Source organism: Lycorma delicatula, chromosome 8 (assembly GCF_047948215.1).
Source record: "Lycorma delicatula isolate Av1 chromosome 8, ASM4794821v1, whole genome shotgun sequence".
In the NCBI taxonomy this organism is placed as follows: domain Eukaryota; kingdom Metazoa; phylum Arthropoda; class Insecta; order Hemiptera; family Fulgoridae; genus Lycorma; species Lycorma delicatula.
The window spans coordinates 100,697,589-100,713,709 of NC_134462.1; the positions used below are offsets into that span (position 1 = coordinate 100,697,589).

The window sequence follows — 16,121 nt, forward strand, 5'->3', positions numbered from 1 at the left end:
GACGCTTTTGGTCCAGTCGATAGTAATCAAAAGGGAGAGATGCACAATTAGATGTTACAACAGTCTTAAATAAAAAATGTTAACATTCTACGCATAATTGTTTGTGAGTTATTCAAGATACATGCGTAGAGACGTCACGGCGAAACTAGTCAAAATGGATTCGGGGATGATCACAATGGATATTTCCGTTGAAATCTGAAAACCAAAATTTTTCACGATTGCAATACTTCCGTGTACGTACTTCGTACAAGGAAGTAAAAATAACGTTATTTTCTTTTACAGTGTTTAGTTTTATGTTTAATTAAAAAATGACTAGGGCAAAATAAAAACGATGCTGAACAAGGAAAATCCATTCAATGAAACGAAAAATCCACTACAATAAACGCAACGGCGAGAACTAGCGTCACGATAAACATTAAAAAAGGAATGCGTGGAGCAGATACACTGTGAACCGATAGAGGAATACAGAAAATACATATTACCGTCACACTGCAATTTTTTTCAACTAATATTTCTCGTAAAAACATTTAGTAGCAAAATTTCTACGCATCGTTACTCTATCCGATACAATTATAAGCAACGATGACGTCAAAAAAATGAAAAAACCTTTCAAATCGTCATTTGTGTAACTTCCCAAAATTTTTCGTTTAAATACATCTTGTGTTAACTTCAACCGGAATAAATTACGTCTATATCACAGGAACATTATTTACTAAACAAAAATAATCATTGAAAACAGCACATTTGTTAATGAATAGGTGTGTGTGTGTGTGTGTGTGTGCGCGCGTACACACACACACCATACCATAAAAAGCTAAATTTAGTTAAAAATATAGTTATACAGAACTATACAGAAACAATTTGTCTACAGAACAATTTGCCTAGAAAAAAGCTATTTATACGAGAAATACAAAGGCGAGAAACCTGTCATAATAGAAATAAGAAAATGAATAGAAAGGAACAACGTACAGTGATTGAAACCGAACGCGATCTAAAACTTTCTGCGATGCATACTATTTTTTTTTATTCTAAGTTTCAGATTATTCTCTTAAATTTTCGCCTGAAAATATTGTGTACAACAAATTGGTATCGTAAAACTAATCGAAATCCTGACGAAAATACAAATACGACACAAATTTTAAAATTGTACGCGTAGTCATTAATTTTACCTTTTAACAACTGTTGACCGACTCTTAAAACTGAGCCACCAAACAAACATCTTTTGTAAAATAACATTAAAAAACAAGTCTCGAAATCGGTTCGTTACAGAGTAACTATTGAACGTACAAAAAAAAAAGAATTAGACTAAACGATTTAACTCAAGTTTTAATAATTCAAATTTATGTAAATCGAACTCGTGTTTTTAACCTACTTAATTTTTTCAGTACCACGATTATAATCTCAAATATATGATTACCATCTCTTTAGCTATAACTGTAATTATCGTATGAATAAAAGGTAAAAATATGAAGATAAAAAGTGTCATATAACCGACTTCGATTCGATGTAAACGAAAGTAAAAGTTCTATAATTTAAGGGGAAACGGTGAGTAATTAAAACTGTCCGATTAATACTTTGTTTTTACGATTGTAAGTTTTACACTTTAGACAATTTTTCTTATATTCTTCATATTTAGTTACCGGCATTTAAATGAAACTAAAAAGTTTCATTTCGAAGTATTCTGTCCGGACCTCTCGAGAAATTCAAATTTAAAAACATTTATTTTTTAGACGCACAACGAAGTGTCGTTATCATGGTCCGGACACAATGTTACTGTAGTAAACACTTTAAGTTAACATCACTAAAGTTTAATATTAAATAACGGTAATATAAAAACAATTAAAACGAGTAATATAACGAAAAATATTCCTCATACATTACAATAAACTGTCTATCCCGTATGCTAAAGACGAAATAAAACCAAAATGAGAAATACAATATAGAAAATCTAACTTAAAACAACAAAATTAGCATCTGCCATATGCCAAATGGCAAAAATAGACGAAACATATAGTAATAATTAAATATAAATGCGCAGCCTTAAAAAAATAGTAAAACATTCGATAACGTCATATTGTTCTCTAAAAATGTTCGGATGTTAGCACCTAATTTAAATTTCCGACGCGATACCGCGAAACAGACACAGTCCAAAAGGGCATGGTGTACCGTCAGTCGATAGTTACAGCGAACGCAAACGGGTGCATCGGTCTGGGTCTTGAGTTTAGCGTGTCCTATTCGCAAACCGCAAATTATTCCTGTATGAAGAGCTCCACGGTGACACTGTGTTCTTAATTCGACTAAATTTATCGTCGATGGACGTATTCCGTTAACTTTTTCGCTCATCACGAACCACCGTTTTCAGAAAACACACAAGATCGTCCGAAACAACGCGATTAGTGAAAGAAGACTGGAACAAACTTCTTTTGCCGCACTACAGACGCGCTCGACACCTTAAATTCCAATTTGGCTGGGGATCCAGCAGAACTCACACTTGTTTTACGCAGAGTCATTTCAGAAATAACAGACTGTATCTTACAGACAAGAGTGCCTGGAACACATGTCGCTGATCGCCTGCAAGGCACTCGTACTATCTGAACACATAAGTACATGTAGAGATATCGGGCTAAACGTTTAAGATCTTATAAATAGCATACAGTTCCGCCACGAAAACAGTGACGATGCCGGTAGGACCAAACATGTATGTTCTATTGCCGACCACAAAAGCACAACCGACAGAATTATCGTAATTTAAGAGCCTTCTGTATTACAGCATCAACATTCACGGTACTTACGATATAAAATTTTTCTCGTAAGATAACCGGATTCGTGTACTTTTTATAATATCGACAAATACTAAAGCGATAATTTACGAGAGAAGGCATCTCAAATAATCGATTTTCTTCCGTTAAATAGGTAATAATCGCTAATCGTTTAATTAAATGAGTTTTCCCAGTATTATTAAAATTGTAATAGTGAACGCTATTAAATAAAAAATCCATGTTATTTGTAGATTTTTTGTTCTATTCCGATTCTGGGATTAACAAAGGAAAAAGACATTTTGAATGAAGTATGACGTCATTATCCTTTTAGGGTAGTTATAACGAAGCGTAGAGGGAAAGTATCCATCGTTGCAGTATAAAATAGAGGCTACTGTGTATAATGCGGAAATGACGTGCGTACAGGAAATAATGAAACCGTCAATTATTGTTCTTTTGTTTTTTTTTCTTTTCTTCAATAGATATTTAAGTCAATTTAAAAGGAAAGAAGATAAAATAATCAAATTTTACAATTTTTATGTATTTTCGGATTAAAAAACTTACAATTATGTAAGTACAGGAATACAAAAAAAAATTTTGAATGCGTGAAGAATATTTTAAAGACTTCAACTAAAAAACGGTGAACGAGAGTAATTAAAAATAATCATTTACCGTTCCATTTATTTACGGTTTTATAAATAAAGTTTGGAAAAAATTATAAATCACGGCCTGTATAACGCTAATGAACTGACGTTACGGTTATGTATATTACGAATTAATAATATGAAATATATGTTTTACATTACCAAACCGTGCGGTATTTGATAGTAACATAAAAAAAATGATTAAGTCGCCACATATAATATTACGACCGACATTTATAAAATATTATAAGTCAAAATAATTTCGGGTCCGGTTCGAGGACGATATTAATAGTCCTGAAATGCACGAGTTAATTTTAGCGAGACTATACTGCTGTAAACATAATAACTGCAATATACATTCGTCTTTGTCGTTAAATAATAACGAATTCCAATAAATAAAAAATTACGATTAATAAAAGTTTAATATTAATTAGGAAATTAAATCTACATCATTTAAAAACCAAATAAATAAAAGTATAAAAAAGAAAAATATATTTACACTAAAAATCCGAACGAAATTAAAAAAAAAAACATTCGATCGGTAAAACCCGAAAAAGACGATTCCAAAAATCGACTATTTACTTTGAAAATGGTCAAATTTTTCTTTTGCCGCTGAAGTTCTACTGACGTAATAAAAACTCCTATAAGAGCCCGACTTAGCGGTTTTGAGGGATATCGTATGAAAAATTTGACTCTACAGATTTAGCGGGCCGGCTCGTGGAAGTATCACTTAGAGCCGCAATTTCCGTGTAGATTTTAGAACGTAGGAAAAGTATTTTGACGATAACGTTTTTAATCGGTCGATTGAAAACGGTCCTCATTAACGTAGCGCTCCCCTTCAAGATTAAAATATCACTTATCACTCGAAGGTATGCGAACTAAATTAATTGTCTTTACTGCGAGGGCTTACGATGTTCCTCCAGGCAGGAGGATATTCCTCGGGTAGAACGTGCTTTTAAGCAGGTTCTACCTAAAGAGAGATGCTCTTTAAGAGAGCATCTCTCTTTTCTCGACCCTTTTTTTTCCCGCAAATATTCTAGGGGTCAGACCGACCGATTTACGGTGAGGACGAGGCGTTCTGTTCGTCGACTACATTATCTCTCCGGCGAACGCACGATAAGCCTAACGACCGGGTTACCGATTCAACAAACCCAGGCTGCGAACCGGCTCGATATAATATAAGATTTTAAAACACCAACATGACAGTCTTGCTTGAAAATTCATTCCGATTTTTTGGGAGCCCCTGGAACAGATATTATCCTATATACAGGAATGTAAGTAAACATAATAAATATTAAATAAAGATGATAGGCTTAGCGTTTTATTAAGGAATTCCAAACCAAAACAGTACGTTTTGTTTTCGTTTCGTTACAAACGAAATCGATACGACCACCCCAAAAGAATTTGCCATCTAATAAAACACCTAGAAATAATGCTTATCAACAGAAACACTATCGTTGTCGTTAACGGGAGTCCCATTCACGTGATCAGCGATGTTACGACTCTACCTGAGAAGTTCAATGCGTCAGTTATTCGTTATTTGAAGTTAGACGGTGAGTGTAATATTTATTTTATAAATTCTAAAAAAATTTCTTGTTGATTTATAATCCATCCCTTTTAAAAACTTATCTTCATATACAGAGACTGCGGTGTCTATACGTCAAAAGAAAATACCGTCTACGATTTCTTTTAAAATATTGGCAGTAATTTGTTTCATTAATAACCGTCGAATGTTTAATTTATATTTAAGATACACGTAAGTTTTAATTTTCCGGATATCTACGAGAAATTAAAATACGAACTGTGAACTGAATTTTTCGGATGCAAACTCATCGGCAAAGATATAAGGCGTTTAGTATAAGTACAGTATCGGCTCTATTATTTAAATTAAACAGCGTGTTATTAAATTAAATAACTGATAGGAATTATCGGCTTTATTTTGTAGTACTTGGATCTACCGTAAAAAATCGGTAAGTTTTTTCTGTCGATTACAGAATTTCCTAACGTATATTTACATTAATTAAAACTACAATTTAAAAATATAACAGCATAAATTACCTGAAGGAAACAGGTAGTCTTTCAGATAGACCGAGGCTACGTCATGCGGCGTTTTTCCTTTTTTGTTTCGCAGATTTAGATCGGCACCGTACTCGACTAGAAGACGAACAAGCTGTGAAAAAGATAAGATAAAATGACTATTAAATTTATTTTGAAAATAAAATAAAATTTTATTACGTTTGTTATAAACGTTAATAAACTATAGTTTCTAAATCAAATAAAATATATACTATGCAAGAATAAATAATAACAAAGAAATATACTCTTCACGGAAGACGGTCGAGTTTATAAAATTTAATACAGTGAAAATAAAGATAAATATTGCAGGATCGATTGTTTACCGCAGGAGTTTTCCGGAGGAGAGTATTCCGATGTTATCCCTACAACGCAATATTACCTAATCGATGTGTAAATAAACCTGCTTACGTCCTTCAGAAAGAATTCGTTTATATTTTTTCTTCTTCATTTTTTACGGCCGTAAAAAACATAAAATCATTCTTACCTGAAGGGATTTGTTATTTCTCTTTTTGGAATCGTTAAAAATAATTAATTTCTTTCCGGTAAAATTTGTCAATAATTATTTCTTTTAAAGAATTTGCAATTAGAGAAAACAAACGATACATTCGTTTTTTTATACGTAAATGATTATTAAATCATTTATTTTCAAGCTGAGCTCGAAGCTACTAAATATTATGCTTTAAGTGTAAAGATTTAGTTGTATCCTTAATTACAAAAAAAAAACCAACATATATATGTTCGGTGTAAATCCCTACAGAACGCTAATTAAAACCTTTTAATCCATAAACATCATTATTACTAACTCAGAATCGGGTGAGTTCAATTTCATACAAATTATACTTTCTGTACGTCTATATAGTTACAGTCATGTTGCTGTCTTACGTTAGTCCGATGTTAAGCAAAATTGTTCACGGCAATAAATAATTACCGATTACGCAGGAAAAAAATAACGGGTATATGTCAGTCGGCTTAAGAAGGATATTCTGGTTGAAAATTTGAGGTGATTCGGATGTTCATCAGTCGACTTTTTTCATATGTAATCTCGACAGACTACGCCGTAATAATGATGACATCTGACCCGATCACGGGGGTAATTAGTGGAAAAAGGTAACCTAAAACGGGTCTGCTGCATCAAAACAATTACGGTGATTTACTGTTGAGTAAGGTTAACCGATATTTTTCTTATAAGAAAGAAAAACAACAAAATCATATAAAGTACTCTAAACAAATACCAGGTGACCCGTGAATTTTATTAAATTATTTCGAAACATTTCTTTTTTTATATACATTTGTGTACGAAATGTACGTAAAATAGAACAGTAAGGAAATAAACACTACTTAAAATATATCTTTGAATTAAAAACGGGTGCTCCAACATCTTCCATGACGGTTTTTATGATTACATAAATTTACATTACGTTGTAATATATAAAGGGAATACATAAATAATATTTACAAAAACCTTTTAAAGAAATACTTTTTATTCGTATTTATTGTTAAAGCAACAAAATATTTATACAATAACCAATTTCAAATCGTTAAAAAATAATCACACTAAAAAAAAAAAATTAGTAAAGCTTTTCTGTCGTTGAAGTTTTTTAAAAATGTTAAAAAATTATTTGTAAAGATACATATACGGTTAAATAAAATGAATTGTATGTAGTAGAAACGATGATAACTATTCGATGAATAATTAAATCTAGATGAGTATTAAAAAAACAAAGAGGAAAAAGTTGAGATTTTAAATTCCTAAAAGGTGCAGTAAGACGTAAAGTTCAAATAGAAACAAAAATGTCATAATCGCATATATTAAGCGATTGTTTTACGGTAAAAATATATATTACAAATAGTAGGTTAGGATAAAGAAAGGTCGGAACATCAAACCGAGAAGTTTTACGGGAAAAACAGAATATAAATAGCGAAGCCGAACTATTGTGAAGCGGTAGGTTATATATTAAGGCATCCGATATTAATTCGGTAACGGAAAAAATTGCTAGGGTTAAAATTTGGAAGGGCAGGAATAATTACAATAAATAAAGTAGAAAATAGAAGATACAAAATTAAAAGCTATCTGCATCAAAAGACGGACGAGAATGGAAAAGAGAAAAGAAGCGTATCGAATCGTTTGAAAGATGACAAAAAAAAATTAATAAATAAATGTACGTGTGTGTGTGTATATATACCTACTCGTGTATAAATATAATTTTACTTGCAGATAGAAGAGAGATGGGTAAAATTAAACATTTTTCGGTGCACCCAAAAAAAATTCTTAAATGCATGAACGGTGTACACGAGTGCAGAACAGAATACAAAATGAGGATTCGTAAAATTTAGTTACTGTTTTTAGGTGCAGGAAAGCTGCATGTGTCGGCGATGGTGGGGGGGATTTTACTCAGAAATGACTACGTAATGCTAAGACTAACAACAATACTACTACTACGAGGGAGAGATAGGTTCCTCGAATACGTATAGCAAAGGAATAGAACCTTGAATTAGAAATATACCACACATTAAAGCGAAACAAGTCATCTATCATTAGTTTTTAGTCTACTACCGCACCAAACAAATCAGATGCTTTCTGCACACATCTAGACAAGATACGCCCTGTTGTAAATAGTTTCACCCTGTTTATACACTAATCTACTTGCCTAGCAGGTTTTAGACGTTTAATTGTACGAATTTGTATAGAAACTACGAAGGCGCCGTTTCAAGGTTGCAATAATGAACTTAACGAATTGTTATAGAAAATAACTTCTTTTTTTTGTATAGTATAGTATAGTTGTCTTTTTTCAATTATAAAATTAAATCATAATATCTGGTTATAATAACACGTGCAACAAATGTTTGGATAATACAGAACTTTCTTTAAGTTATGTTTCTATCCACGACAGTCGACGATGATATTAATTTCAAAATATAAACTTTTGTGACGATGAAAGCGAAAAAAGAAATTACAATAAAACGTTTTCAATTGTCTTCAGCGACCGGTGCTGCTGTTCTCACATTGTCATCGGCTGTTGTTACTATCGGTAGGTTTTTTTTAATAATTATACAGACGATTAATTTTTTTTAAATATCCAAATAAATAAATGTGTAAAATCTTTTTTTTACATATTAAAAAAAATTGCAGATTAAAATTATTAAATATAAATTAATGAAAGCTCAAACCGAGATAATAATATTTGAAACACAGAATATTTACACATGAAAACAAAATGAGTAGGGTTAAAAAAATGCAGTATCTTCCAGAATTGCTTGAAACACACTGCCATCATCCGTTTTCACTTTTTTCTGCCGTTAAGAATTCGCCCCGCCCCCGTAGTCTTTCTATTTTTTCATATGCACCGCCGTAAATGGATCAATGAAATTCTGCGAACGGTTCACAGTACTGTACATACAATTACTGTAAAAATTAATACTGTCTGCTGCCCACTGTCAGAAATTATTACTCGGTTCGATGCAATATGCTCTACTACAATCGGCAATAACATATCTGCAGCAAGATTATCTACTACGAACGTAAAACATTAACCCGTTTCAGGGCACAGCCCTCCGAATACCCGTTGCTCTTTTCCACCCTTTACCGAAGTTGTTCTTCCGTCTTACGAATACAGACTCCTCGATTTCCACTGTCAGACTCGGGCCACCGATTATACGTTTTGATTTTTAAAAGCTTTTCGTCGCACGCTTCCCGTAGGTAATTTATCCAGTCGACAGCTGTGTTGCGATCGATATTTAATTCACGTTCACAGAAGGCTTCGATCTACATTTCATAGCTCCTCATATAAATAAATAGTAAAATTTATCAAGGCTTACTTTAGAGCCGAGCAACCATGTATCGGGCCGCATTTGTATATAGACTCGGCGGCACTGCTTTTTCTTGCACCGTCACCGTTCTCGGCCGTTCGAAATATTTTACTGCGTCATGTCGTGCCTCTGATTACAAAGTTTATATTGCGGTAAAATACCAGAACGCCGAATTAAATGAACTCAATTCGTTTTACTTACCTCTTGATAAAACAAACGATTCAACTACATTCACGAGAAGATTCAAAACGATGCCGAAGTGTAATTACTGCAACGGTGACAATAACACAATACTGCTCGAATACCTAAGTTGCAGCGATGTAATTACAATCCAAATATCAGTACCTGCAATACGATTATGCAATCAGGCTGTTCTTTCAAAGATCGATATATTAAATATTTCAGTACGACCGAAGAATTTTTTAACAGATTCGTTTCTTACTAACAGTAAAAATTCATAAAAGAAATACTAACTGGAAACCTATCAGGATAAGAGAGCTTCTTAAAAATGTTCTACAAAATAATAAAATTAGGCTTAATATTATAATAATAATAACACGGGTTAAAACTCATTATAACGAAACTTGGTGTAAAGGAATACACAACGCAAGAAATTTTATTGAATTTTGTTAAGCAAGTCTTATGAAAAAAATCTTTATCGTTTTTGCTCGTACTAATGCATTAAAAAAAAAAAATTCAGCGTAAGTAAATAATATACGTATGAAATATCAATTTAATAAAGGAGTTTAAAAGCTTTGTAAATGGATGGAAGTGTATTCATTATTTCGTAGTAAAGCCTTAGACATCAAAATTCGATGGAATGACCCGAAATGACTAATTGTGTACGTAACAATCTGTCATTTTATCGATTCAAATCATTCACTCTATACCATACGATTCAGTACGATGAAAATGTCTCGGCGGTACGCAGTGATTTCATTGTAATATATATAATCTGTAATAATAGTTAAAATAAAAATCTTTATTTAAGTGACCATAGACAATTATATGCATCAAATTACAATACATCATAAGAAAAACAATATACAATGTTAAAAAAGACTTACAAAAATATCAAATTTACTTGAAAATATTCTGGATTGAATAATTTTCACATCGCAGACAGCCAAGAAAAAAAAATCGTAGTTCAAAAATATAAAATTTTACAGGAGTGCGAAAAGAAACATTTCTTACATTTAAACAAAACATTAACCAGAATATAACAATTTTTATCTCATCTTAAACCGAATGCGACAATCATAGCAGAAAGAACGGAACGGTACGAACGAATGCTATACGGATAAGGATAATGGCTGACTACCGGTTACTGATGTGAGTTCTTACTATTGCGATCTACAAAACTCGGAGCTTTCGGATCATGCTGTATGAAACACTCCTTATATAGATCATGTAGTACATTTACGATTCGTATATAAGAAAAAACGGAGAGATTCCATCGTTTTTCTGGAAGAATCAAGGAAAACCTTACTGAAATACTTTAATGTAATAGATTCATCCACAATACGCATAAAAATAGTAAAAAAATTATTTCGTGTTACCGCATAAAAGTAATAAACATAAGAAAAAATACTGAATTCAATAAAATGAGGTCAGAATAAAATAACAATTTTGAAGGCGTTAATCGATAAATATCAGGTTGTATAAAACGTACTGAACCTTTGGAGGCCAAAATTGAGAATAGATTTATTGTTATTGTTAAATAACATTATGAAACCGCATAGTCGCACATGCGGTTTCATAATGTTATTCGAAAGGTCATCGAAAAAAACGGTGCGTTTTTTTCGATGAGCTGCCATTTTTCCGGCAACACCGTAATCCCGTCGCTATAGAACTTCTGTGGTTTCTGGTCAAAAACATTGCAACACGTAGTTTTCACAGGCCTCTTTTGAATCTAACTTAACACCGATCGGGAATTTCTGTCAGACCGCTTCTTTTGAATTCCAAGGTGCAATCGCGTTAATCGTGGAGTGTATCGTTCTGCCTGTCGGCAGCAGCTCGTGATGCACGATGCCCTTCCGACCCCACGAAACACACAGCATAACCTTCCTGGGCGTCAGTGTGGTCTTTACGAGAGATTATGCAGCTTCTCCTCGTTTCGATCGCGATCTTTTTTTGCACAATACTGTCGTACATTATGCTCTTTTCATCAACCTCTTCAGAAACGGTTCGATTTCGTTACGTTTCGGTAGAGATTCGCAGAAAGAAATTCGATCGAGTAAATTTTTCTAAGTCAGATCATGCGGCACCCAAACGTCGAGCTTCTTTTTGTAACTTGCATTCTCCAGACGGTTTAACACTGTTTGGTGATGGAGGTTTAGGTGTTAGCGATGTCATGATTGCTTAAATGCCGGTCTTCCTCGACTTTTCCCAATTTACGCTAACGCTATATCGCGCGCAAAAGGCTCAGTACTTTTTAGACTATCTATTATAAATTCGTATTTATGTGCGCGCTAAAGTAAACAAAGAATGTAAGATTATTTAATTACTTATCTGTATTTTAAAATGTTTCGTACTGATATTAATTCAATTTTAAATAGACTGATCGGAATATCTTTTAATTTGAAGTAATATATTCACATTGCCACAGAAAAACAACAAGGCGTAGTCAGAAATCTTCTTGCAATCAGATATATTATGCGATTACATTAATAAAATATTTCTACTGCCTGGTTACAGAAACGTCAGTTCCGTTAGTCTTCGGGATGGATCTTATTATTATATATTTTTTTCAATGATTAATTAATTGATCAAAATTACTAACAAAATATGCACGACCTTCGTCTCCCTCAAAAATTTAAACCGTTTTCAAGGGATTGTAATTAAAACGACAAAAAAGGGTCCGCTGTTTTAAGATCATTGCTTAGCTACTATAAGTATGAATCATATACATCGATATTTAGATAATTGAAGATCTTAAATTATAATGTGCTTTTTTTATGAACCGGCAATTTTGCTAAAACCAACAGCCACCGACTTAAAAAAAAACCAAAAAAAAAACAATATATACCGCTATCAAACCTGACAATAGTATCACAATACTTTGGCTCTATTAGAATAGCTCTATAATCCTTCCATTTATAATAACTTTTAATGAATTACGACCCATTTAAAAGAGATCTTTTAAATGGGATGAATTGTTTTGAATTTTAAATAAAATTCAAAGATTTTTATTTTACAGAAAAAAATATTCTGTCCCATGAGATTTTAAATAACAAATCAGAAAAGTTAAAGACAAGATTTAATTTTCGTGTACATAATAATTTTCATTAACGCCTTCTGAACAGTTATTTATTTCATAATTACTTACATACATCAATTATTACTATTTCATGTATTCAAGATTAATAATTAGGGACTTAACTGCTTCTTTAAATATAATTTTTTTAAATTAATTAATAGTGTATTTTTACGCTGCTCTAATCAACGTTTCCTTCAACTCATCCAGGCAAATACTGGAACAGTTTTTGTTTGTTTTAACCGTGGAGTAGCATATCAACTCATTCTTGATGCAATATTAATAAAATATTTATTACGTAGCGATCAGAATAAAACATTTATGTATCGAAATTTGTTAAACAATAACTAATATTCATTCCAAGGCCGATGAAATACTGTAAGAAAACCTTTACAATTTGAACTTCTATACATTTACGACGGTACACTAGCTTTGTTCGACTTAGAAATAATTTGCTTAAGTTACTAAGCCGCTTTGCTTCTGTTTTTTCCTTGGCCTCTTTTGACCTTAAGATCATTATTCATTTGATACTCGTAGAAAGACTGGGAACGATAATACAAATTTATAAAAGTTTATAGTATATGAAATATTTAACCGTTATCAACCGTAAGGAAAATAAATCGGCACAAACCCCCCGTGAAATTACATGATTCTTTTTTAAATCGGGGGGGGGGGGGGCGTATTTTTTTTTCTCCATACGGCAAATAACATGTCTGAAACAGAGTCGACATAATTTTTCATCTAGCTGTGATATTTATTGATATTATTTTTGAACGATAGACTATTTATTTTTTTTCCGATGGTAAAAAATTCGTAAACGAAAACGCACGCTAACGCGTCTTTATTTACTAATTATTGGTCATACGATTCGCATTTACGGTCGTTGAACAACAGTGCGGAAAAAATTATTCCTACTTTTTAAAGAAGTCCCGAAGTTATATTATATTTCAGACAAAGATATACGCAAGCGTCATAAACTTTTAAAAGACGACGAGCTTCATACGTTTTATAATAACGCTATGAAATGAAATATTTCGGTTTCATTTTAGGTCGAATAAAATCAGTAACAAAGAGAACTTATCGATTCAGAATACAGATGTTAACTGATAGATTTAATATTACGGGAACAGTAAATAAATCGGCGAGAGAGCGAATTTCACAGTAATATGAACGTTCTGTGATATTTAAATGTATCTATTTCGTTAAGGTGTGAACGTACCCGCATCACCCGTACATCAGATCGAGTGAACAAAAGAAACCGGTGTTAGATCGTAAATTTGCGGTTCATTAATCGATACCAACAGAAAAGAGCAGAATAAATTTCACAAATACAAAACAAAACAAATCGTAACTTAGAACAGAAGCTCACTGAAATTCAGTGATACTCTATGTACGACAATATGCATCGTAAAAAAATACTTTGAAAGAAAAAACAAATTACGGATAAAAAACCAGGATGAGATTGTGATTTTAATAACATTAATGTATTGTGACGAGTACCGAATCGCAGTAGGTCTTTTTTATCTCCATACAGAAAAAATAAAGTTGATTATTTTGAACAGCGCGTGTTTTTTATCGCCGAACTGCTAGTAGTACGTATGCGTTACGTAGCTTTAACCTTGACGCTGCCCCGACGCTCTCGCTCGTAACTACAGTTTGTTTCGTTTATCCATATCGATACATACTATCTTAATGACGAAATTGTTTTTTTGTTTACGATTAAAGGCGCACAATATACTTGTACGGAAACAAGAAAACCGTGTTTTATTTCATCGTTGTTAAGAATACACCCGTGGCGTCGAAGTAAGAACGATTTGATTCGTGAATCGGTTTCTCTTTTCGGTTAATCGGGTCGGTTTTATTATTTTAACCGTCGATGTTAACGCAGCCTTAATATGAAATTTACTATCGAACAACGCGTTTTTATTTGCGACAGTTACGCTAAGAGTAAGTGTTGGAAAGACGTTAGAGATAAATTTCGGCAAAAATTTCCAGAACTTTCCGTTCCATGTAGAACGACAATTTACGCTTCGGTCGCGAGATTTCGATCGACCGGTTCCGTTTTCGATAGAACGAGACAAAGGACGAGAAGTGTTTTGACCGAAGAAGTAATAGATGACATTGCCCGCACGTTAGAAAATAACCCTGAACAATCGACCAGATGTTTGGCTCGACGATTGAATATATCTCCATCATCTGCATATAAGGCCAAAAAAATTTTAAAATTTTCAAAAGATATAAAAAGGTAAGTTAATTATTACTGATTAGGCAAGTTACTATTATCATTCTAATTATTTTATTATTAAAATTTATTAAAGTAAAACCGTAAATTATAAAACCGTTGTTACATTACGACTGAAATTTTTATAATCGGAAATAAATATAAAAAACAAAGTTTTTACAAAAAAAAGTGTAATTTCCGAACAGCGACGTCGTGCGGCACCGTCAAGCTATGAAACACAAACTGCCGATTCAGCGATAAGAGAAACATACTGAATCATAGGGAAGTTTGTTATATTCAGTACAACAACCGTCTATTTTCGAGTTACTGAATCGAAACAGACCTTGACTGAAATTTCTATCTATCTTCCTTGACGCCAGTTGATCTGATACGGTCAAAAGCAATGAACCGCGGTAAGATTTTATTTTTATAAAAACAAGACGACCTCCAAAGCGATAATAAAACTTTAATTCTAACAACGTTTTTAGTAATGCAAGATCTCTGTCAAAAATTGGATTTCATGATTTATTTCACGTTTGGGAGGTCTGCATAGAGAAATTCAACATCAATTAATTAGAGCTCGGTCGTTTCTGCAGTAACACATGTATATGAACGGGTGAATTGATTGATTTCAACGCAAAGAGAATTTCTTAAATCAAACAAAACATTTTACTTTAACTTCGAAAGAAGTCGGTTCACAGGGGAGGAAAATGATCAAGTTTGTTTATATTACACAATTAGCAGTAAATATTTTTTTTAAACATATATCGTCATTGTCATTACTCCTTCCAAACCTAATAAAAAGTCATATGTGTGTGTGTGTGTTGATTACCGATAGGTCAAATCACGTATAATATAATTATACGTAATTGTGTAATCACTTCCGGTTTTAAAAAGATGAGATTTTTTACTGAACAGCTCAATATTTTCAGATTTTTCGAAATTTTAAACGATTATAATTTAGTATATTTTGCCTTGAAGAAGATAGAAATCCTGTTAATATATGTTTATTTCCTGAAACCGAATAATACGTCCTCTCCCTGAGTGCTTTTAGCGTGTCTACACGAAATTTTTAAGTAGATTTCATAAAAAGCTACCTATTGTAACGGATATCATGATTCGAATTCCAGAAAATTTCGACATATCTTCGCGTTTCACATCCCCCAGACCCCAAAATCACCGTCAGTTCAAACGGTTATATATATATTTCACTTTCTTGTGGACACGACAACTGCTGTAATTTTTAACCAATCACTTTCAAATTGATACATAAAAAAAAATATAACGACCCAAAATCTCGGCGTTAATGGGCAAAATCGGACCATGGGGTGGAAATGGGAGGGCTTTGTCGAAAAAACAAA

At 32.6% G+C, this 16,121-nt stretch overlaps 2 protein-coding genes across 6 annotated transcripts in view; one reads left to right on the forward strand and one right to left on the reverse strand.

The window, feature by feature from the left end:
- The window catches only part of LOC142329167 (uncharacterized), a 503,112-nt gene that overhangs the window by 211,815 nt on the left and 275,176 nt on the right, over positions 1-16,121 (reverse strand). For 4 of the 5 annotated variants that reach the window (XM_075373520.1, XM_075373519.1, XM_075373521.1 and 1 more), the window contains one exon: positions 5,459-5,570. In XM_075373520.1, the coding sequence (XP_075229635.1) occupies positions 5,459-5,570 (112 nt within the window). Of the gene's footprint in view, positions 1-5,458; positions 5,571-7,663; positions 7,680-16,121 lie in introns of those variants that run through there. The other variant, XM_075373526.1, reaches the window with a different exon arrangement.
- LOC142329169 (uncharacterized) overlaps positions 14,418-16,121 on the forward strand; it is a 236,808-nt gene continuing 235,104 nt past the window's right edge. The window contains exon 1 of the mRNA XM_075373543.1: positions 14,418-14,784. Coding sequence (XP_075229658.1) covers positions 14,435-14,784 — 350 coding nt within the window. The 5' untranslated portion in view covers positions 14,418-14,434. The remainder of the gene's footprint in view (positions 14,785-16,121) is intronic.